We start from the raw sequence: 8511 nt of genomic DNA, 5'->3' as shown, positions 1-8511 counted from the left end.
TTCACCTCCTTCCAAACCAGGACTACAACCCTAAGCACCACAGCAAGCAACGCAAGAGGTGCTTCAGGACAAGTCTCTGATTACCTTGAGTGCCCAGCCAGAGCCCACAACAGACCTTGAACCCGAGTCGAACATCTTTGGAGAGTACCTGAAAAATAGCGATTGGCAGCGATGCTCCCCGCTTTCCAACCGGACAGAGCTTGAAATGAATCTGCAGAGAAGAATGGGAGAAAACTCCCCAAATACAGGTACGTGCCAAGCTGGTATCTGCATTACCAAGAAAGACTGGAGGCCTGTAATCGTCAAAGGTGCTTACAACAAGAGTACTGAGTAACAAGGTCTGCCAATACTTATGTAATAAATTCAACAAACCTGTTTTCATTTGTTCTCATTATGGGATATGTGTGTAGTGGTTGATGAGGGAAAGAAAACGACTTTAATCCATTTCAAAATTAAGGGGGCTGTAACGTTAAAACAAAATGTGGAAAAAAGCAAGGGGTCTGCAGATACTTTCTGAAAGCATTGTTACAGCCAGTACCACACACACATCCCCCCTATACCGCAGTACCAACACACACCCTACACCGTCCAGTACCAACACACACCCTACACCGCCAGTACCAACACAACATCCCCTACACCGCCAGTACCGAACACACATCCGCCACACCGCCACGTCTCCACATACCACATCCCTACACCGGGCCATACCAACACACGATCCCCTACACCGCCAGTACCAACACACATCCCCTACACCGCCAGTGACCAATACACAGTGCCCTATACCGCCAGTACCAACACACATCCCCTCTATTCACCGCCAGTACCAACACACATTCCCCTACACAGCCAGTACCAACACACATCCTACACCCCCCAAGTACCAATACACATCCCCCTACACCGCGCAGTACCAACACACATCCCCTATACAGCCAAGTACCAACACCACACCCCTACACCGCACAGTACCAACACCAACATCCCCTACCACCAACACACATCCCCCTACCACGCCAGTTACCCAACAACACATCCCGTATACCGCCAGTACCAAACACATCCCCTTAACACCAACACACATCCTACACCGCCGTACAAGTCACCAATACAATCCCCTTTAACCGCCAGTACCAACACACATCCCTTACACCGCCAGTACCAACACACAGTCCCCTACACCGCCAAGTACCCAACACCACATCCCCTACACCAAACACACACATCCCCTACACCGCACAGTTACCAACACACACCCCTATCACCAACACCACATTCCCCTACACCGCCAGTCTACCAACACACATCCCCGTCATGACCCCAGTACCAACACACATCCCCACACCAGCCAGTACCAACAACACATCCCCTAACACAGCCAGTTACCAAACCACCATCCCCACACCGCCAGTACCCAATACACATCCCCTACACCGCCGTACCAACCACACATCCCCTATACACCGTACGAACACCATCCACACTCCGCCAGTACCAACAACACATCCCCACACCAAACACACATCCCCGTACGACGCGCAGTACCAAACACACATCCCCTATACCGCCAGTACCAAACCACACATCCGCCACACCGCCAGTACCCAATACACAGCCCCTAACCCGCCAGTTACCAAACCCCAAACAAACATCCCCTACACGACCCAGTACCAACACCACCATCCCCTACACCGGCCAGTTACCAACACACATCCCCACACCAACACCACATCCCCTTACACCGCCAGTACCAACACCACATCCCACTACACGCCAGTACCAATACACATCCCCTACCACCGCATACCAATACACATCCCTATACCCCAGTACCAACACACATCCCCTTACACCGCCCCAGTACCAACCACACACCCCCTACACCGCCAGTACCAACACACATCCCTACACACGCCAGTACCAACACAAATCCCTACACCGCCAAGTACCAATACAGCAATCCCCTACACCGCAGTCTACCAACACAACATCCCCTACACCGCCAGTACCAACACACATCCCCCGTACACCGCCCAGTACCAACACACATCCCTACACCGCCACGTACCAACCACCACATCCCCTCACACCGCCAAGTACCAACACACGATCCCCTACAACCTCCAGTACCAACACACATCCCTACACGCCAGTACCAAACACACATCCCCATACACCGCCATATCCAACACACATCCACTACCACCGCCCAGTTACCAACACCCACATCCCTACACCGCCAGTACCAACACACATCCCACACCGCCAGTACCAAATACACCATCCTACACCGCCAGTACCCAATTACAACATCCCTACACCGCCAAGTACCAATACACCTCCCCTACACCGCCATAACCAACACACACCCCTACACCGCCATTACCAAACACGCGATCCCCTACCACCGCCATTACCAAAACACATCCCCTCACAGCCAGTACCAAACACACATCCCCCATTACAGCCAGCTACAACATTACATCCTCTACACCGCCAGTAAACCAACACCACATCCCCATACCGCCACTACCAACACACATTCCCCTACACAGCCAGTACCAAACTACATCCCCTATATCAGCCAGTGACAACACACATCCCTACTACAGCACAGTACCACAACACCCACATCCCCTATACAGCCAAGACCAACATACATCCTCTACACCGCCATACCAACACACATCCCCTATACCGCCCATACCAACACATACATCCTCTACAACAACCCATACCAACACACAGTCCGCCTACACCGCCAGTACCAACAATACATCCTCCTACACACACCATACCAACACACATCCCCTAACACCGCCAGTACCAACACCACATCCCCACACCGCCAAGTACTAATACACATCCAAGGCTGTGTCCCAAAAGCCATTATTCCCTAAACCAGAGCTAAAAGTAGAGCACTATATAGGGAAGTGCATTTCGGACGCATCCTTAGACTTAGCTGAAAACAAGACAGGTCCAAACCCAGGAGAAATAGCACCAGACAACCAGGTGCGCACAACTGAAGCTCAGGAGAAATGCACCGTCACAGGACGGAAGCTAGGAGAAATGCCACCGCCAGGGACTGGAAGCTAGGAGAAATGCACCGTCACCAGGGACTAGGCGAACGCTAGCGAGAAAGCCAGAAAGGCACCGGTCACCAGGGACTGGAAGGCTAGGAGAAATGCACCGTCACCAGGACTGAAGCCAGGAGAAAATGCACCGGTCACCAGGGAACGGAAAAGCCAGGAGAAATTGCACCGTCACCACGGAACGGAAGCAAGCAGAAAATGCACCGTCACCAGGGAACGGAAGCCAGGAAAGAAATTGCACCGTCACCAGCGGGAACGGAAGCCAGGAGAAATGCACCGTCACCAGGGAACGAAGCCAGGAGAAATGCACCGTCACCAGGGGAACGGAAACCAGGAAGAAATGCACCGTCACCAGGAACGGAAGCCAGGCAGAAATCACCGTCACCAGGGAACGGAAGCCAGGAGAAATGCACCGTCACCAGGACTGAAGCCAGGAGAAATGCACCGTCACCAGGACTGGAACTAGGAGAAATGCACCGTCACCAGGCGACTGGGAAGCTAGGAGAAATGCGCGACCGTCACCAGGGACTGGAAGATAGGAGAAATGCACCGTCACCAGGGACTGGAAGCTATGAGAAATGCCACCGTCACCAGGGACTGGAAAGCTAGGAGAAATGCACCGTCACCAGGCGACTGGAAGCCTAGGGAGAAATTGCACCGTCACCAGGGACTGGAAGCCAGGAGAAACTGCACCGTCACCAGGGACTGGAAGCCAGGAGAAAAATGCACCGTCACCAGGGACTGGAAGCCAGGAGAAATGCACCGTCACCAGGGACTGGAAGCTAGGAGAAATGCACCGTCACCAGGACTGAAGCTAGGAGAAATGCACCGTACCAGGACTGCGAAGCTAGGATAATGCACGTCACCAGGACTGGGAAGCTAGGAGAAATGCACCGTCACCAGGGACTGGAACGCTAGGAAGAAATGCACCGTCACCAGGGACTGGAAGCAGGGAGAAATTGCACCGTCACCAGGGACTGGAAGCCTAGGAGAAAATGCACCGTCACCAGGGACTGGAAGCCAGGAGAAATGCACCGTCACCAGGGACTGAAGCCAGGAGAAATGCACCGTCACCAGGGACTGGAAGCAGGAGAAATGCACCGTCACCAGGGACTGGAAGCAGGAGAAATGCACCGTCACCAGGGACTGAAGCTAGGAGAATGCACCGTCACCAGGGAACGGAAGCAGGAAGAAATGCCCACCGTCACCAGGAACGGAAGCCAGGAGAAATGCCACGTCACCAGGGAACGGAAGCCAGAGAAATGCACCGTCACCAGGGAACGGAAGCCAGGAGAAATGCACCGTCACCAGGGAACGGAAGCCAGGAGAAATGCACCGTCACCAGGGAACGGAAGCCAGGGAGAAATGCACCGTCACCAGGAACGGAAACCAGGAGAAATGCACCGCGACCAGGGACGGAAGCCAGGAGAAATTGCACCGTCACCAGGGAACGGAAGCCAGGAGAAATGCACCGTCACCAGGGAACGGAAGCCAGGAGAAATGCACCGTCACCAGGGAACGAAGCCAGAAGAAGCTGCACCGTCCACCAGGCCCGAACGGAAGCCAGGAGAAATGCACCGTCACCAGGGAACGGAAGCCATTTCAGACACAGCCCAAAACTGATTTAGATATACTATCCACCTACCGGCTTGATGATCCATTTCTGCCTGCTACCACTGTCCTCCCAGGCTTTCCTCAGCAGCTTGATGTCCTGAGGAAGAACGAAGGAGCGAGGGAAGAAGCTGAATTCCCTCTTACCAAACTGAGCCTGCATCTTAGACAGGTTCCTCCACAGACGGTCTTTACGACCGATCTGGAACGAGCCGGGGAAGTGGTTTAACTAGAGAGAACACACAGAGACAAGTCAATAATGCAGATCGAATCAATAATAAACAATATGATTCTTGTTTAGCTGGTGCTTTTATCTGGTCTCAGATCCCTAGGAGTTGGCAATATGGCACAAAATGATCTGGGACCAGGCTAGCATTATCCCTTCATTGATTCTTTTTAAATATGGAGCCAATTTCTTTTAAGCAATTTTATTTCCATGAATGATAAAAACACATCTCTCTCGTCTCTCCGCAGCAGACATACAGTGGATTCATAAAGGATTTACAGCCTTATTCTAAAGCGGATTAAATAAACATTTTCACTCATCAATCTACACACTATACCCCATAATTTTGCAAATCTATTCAAAGTAAAAAACAGAAATACCTTATTTAGTATTCAGACCCTTTGCTATGAGACTTAAAATTGAGCTCAGGTGCATCCTGTTTCCATGAATCATCCTTGAGATGTTTCTACGACTTGATTGGAGTCCACCTGTGGTAAATTCAATTGATTGGACATGATTTGGAAAGACACACACTTGTCTATATAAGGTCCCACAGTTGACAGTGCATGTCAGAGCAAAAACCAAGTCATGGAATTGTCCGTAGAGCCCGGAGACAGGATTGTGTCGGGGCACAGATCTGGGGCAGGGTACCAAAACATTACTGCAGCATTGAAGGTCCCCAAGAACACAGTGGCCTCCATCATTCTTGAATGGAAGAAGTTTGGAAGCACCAAGACTCTTCCTAGAGCTGACCGCCTGGCCAAACTGAGCAATCTGGGGAGAAGGGCCTTGGTCAGGGAGGTGACCAAGAACCGATGGTCACTCTGACAGAGCCCCAGAGTACCTCTGTGGAGATGGGAGAACCCTTCCAGAAGGACAACCATCTCTGCAGCACTCCACCAATCAGGCCTTTATGGTAGAATGGCCAGACAGAAGCCATTCCTCAGTAAAAGGCACATGACAGCCCACTTGGAGTTTAACAAAAAGCACCGAAAGGACTCTCAGACCATGAGAAACAAGATTCTCTGGTTCACCTTCCAACAGGACTACAACCCTAAGCACACAGCCAAGACAACACAGGAGTGGCTTACAAGGACAAGTCTCTGAATGTCCTTGAGTGGCCCAGCCAGAGCCCGGACTTGAACCCGATCAAACATCTCTGGAGAAAAACCTGAAATAGCTGTGCAGCAACGCTCCCCATCAACCTGACAGAGCTTGAGAGGATCTGCAACAGAAGAATGGAGAAACTCCCCAAATACAGGTGTGCCAAGCTGTGGTAGCATCATACCCAAGAAGACTCAAAGCTGTAATCGCTGTCAAAGGTGCTTCAACAAATTACTGAGTAAAGGGTCTGAATACTTATGTAAAAGTGATATAAGGTTTTCATACATTTGGCAAACATTTCTAAAAAACAGTTTTTGATTTGTCATTATAGGGTACTGTGTGATGTCATATGGGTATTGTGGATGTCATTATAGGGTATTGTGATGTCATTATGGGTATTGTGATGTCATTATAGGTATTGTGTTTAGAATGATGAGGGGGAAAAAACGATTTAATCCAATTTTAGAATAAGGCTGTAGTGTAAACAAATGTGGAAAAGTCAAGGGGTCTGAATACTTTCCAAATGCACTGTATGGTGAGCCAATATGTTGGAATATCAACAAATCGCAAATAAATCACAGTATAGAATATCAATTAACATATCGAATCAGCACAACGTATCATGATAATTATAATCGTGAGGGGTGGAAACGTTATGGTCCACCAGCCCACTGTGGCAGATAGATACAAAATACATCCACCAGCCACTGTGCAGATCGATACAATACAATCCACCAGCCACTGTGGCAGATAGATACAAATACATCCACCAGCCACTGTGGAGATAGATACAAATACATCCACCAGCCACTGTGGCAGATACATCCACCAGCCCACTGTGGCAGATACATCCACAGCCACTGTGGCAGATAGATACAAATACATCCACCAGCCACTGTGGAGATAGATACAAATACATCCACCAGCCACTGTGGCAGATAGATACAAATACATCCACCAGCCACTGTGGCAGATAGATACAAATACATCCACCAGCCACCTGTGGCAGATAGATACAAATACATCCACCAGCCACTCAGATTTTTTAACACGCCAAAAATATCTTTCTCCATAAATTACACAAAGAAGATTTAAAAAAACAGATGAGCATGCTTTGTTTTTCTAAAACAAAAACAAAAAAGTATTTCAAGTAAGACGTTAATCGAGTATATTTCTTAATTTCATTTTTGTGATCTACTTAATTTAATCAATGTATGTTAAAATAAATCATTTTTGATACAATAGTAAAAACAGTTGTACAACTGAACATCAATAAATCAATAAAAAAGTGCCCTGCAACAAAAGGCTGATTTTTTACAGCTTCCTTATTATCAGARTTTAGGACCACGCTCACATGCTTTACGACGAGTACACGATGTGCTCTTAAACAGAAATGTAGACGTACGCAAATAAATCTAGAACAATGAAAGTAKGAGTGTTTTTTAACGATAACAAATGACTAAAAGTTCATGACTAAAAGTTTAGGAGTGATCCATGCTCAATCACAGACAATTATATTAGGTGAGACAAATATTCAGCTGCCCCTTTAAGAGGGGACCGGGCCGTTACCGCGGTAACTTGGGCACTCACTTGTCTGTGATGGCTGGGGGGAAAAATCTCAGACTGTGATGACTTCCTAGCAGCAGACAGCTGCAGCAAACTAAAACTAACATTGAAAAACAAATTAAGAGTGTGAAGAAAACGATGTAACGAGCGAAGAAACAGGAGGACAAAGTCACACTTTTGTAGTAGTACTTTTGTCAATTCCACCAACTTCTACATGTGGCCTTAAAAAATAAAAAAAAATAACAAAATCAACAAAAAAGTTSTGAAATGTTCTGTGTGACCACCTGCCAACATGGCCGGTCAAAGAAACCTTTTCTATCCAACAATGACAAAATCTACCCATATTTARCGAGTGGCAGGTGTTAATTTCCAACCCTGTTCCCAGCCCTATCTAGCCTACCTTCTGGTATTCCCTGATGGCCTTGAACCCAGGGGACTTCATATGGTGACCCCAGCAGCCAAGCCAATCATGACTTTCTGCAACAACAAGAACTTTATTAACGTTTTACACAAATATGAACAGAAAAGAAAAATAAAAAAAAGACGTCTTTAAAATGTCAAATAAGGCAAGACGGAGGGATTTGAAACCCCCTTATTAAGGAACTCACTCTTGGTGACYTTAAAGTGTGACCTGGCGATGGTGTGTTTGACGATGTTGGGAGTCACAGTACTCATCTTCCATTTGAGCAGTTTCCTCTGTTCTGGTGGCAGGGGCTCCACTGAAACAACACAATACAGCTACAGGAATAGGACTACGTATGAGTCCCAAATGGAAGCACGTTCCCTACAGGCCCTGGTAGAAAGTAGTGCACTATGAAGAGAGAAGGGTGTCATTTGGATTCAAATACATTGATATACAACGTAGACGCTATATCTATGGGCTAGAGGCAGGCTAGTCTCACCTACTTG

General features: G+C 48.3%; 1 protein-coding gene and 1 long non-coding RNA gene across 2 annotated transcripts in view; one reads left to right on the top strand and one right to left on the bottom strand.

Moving 5' to 3' along the window:
- The first annotated feature begins 1125 nt into the window (after positions 1-1125).
- On the top strand, positions 1126-1931 carry LOC139026193 (uncharacterized). Its single transcript, XR_011477941.1, has 3 exons — positions 1126-1161; positions 1546-1573; positions 1865-1931. It is a non-coding gene; the product is annotated as an uncharacterized lncRNA (long non-coding RNA).
- Positions 1932-4713: 2782 nt separating this feature from the next.
- LOC112076868 (tubulin monoglutamylase TTLL4) overlaps positions 4714-8511 on the bottom strand; it is a 23203-nt gene continuing 19405 nt past the window's right edge. The window contains exons 7-9 of the mRNA XM_070441484.1: positions 8211-8321; positions 8003-8079; positions 4714-4935 (exon numbers count right to left, since the gene is read on the bottom strand). Of these exons, the coding sequence (XP_070297585.1) occupies positions 4729-4935; positions 8003-8079; positions 8211-8321 (395 nt within the window). The 3' untranslated portion in view covers positions 4714-4728. The remainder of the gene's footprint in view (positions 4936-8002; positions 8080-8210; positions 8322-8511) is intronic.

The sequence above is a fragment of the Salvelinus sp. IW2-2015 genome, unplaced genomic scaffold (assembly GCF_002910315.2).
Source record: "Salvelinus sp. IW2-2015 unplaced genomic scaffold, ASM291031v2 Un_scaffold4097, whole genome shotgun sequence".
Lineage (NCBI taxonomy): Eukaryota > Metazoa > Chordata > Actinopteri > Salmoniformes > Salmonidae > Salvelinus > Salvelinus sp. IW2-2015.
The sequence above is the reverse complement of the archived record's forward strand: the minus strand, read 5'-3'. Positions and strand labels throughout refer to the sequence as shown.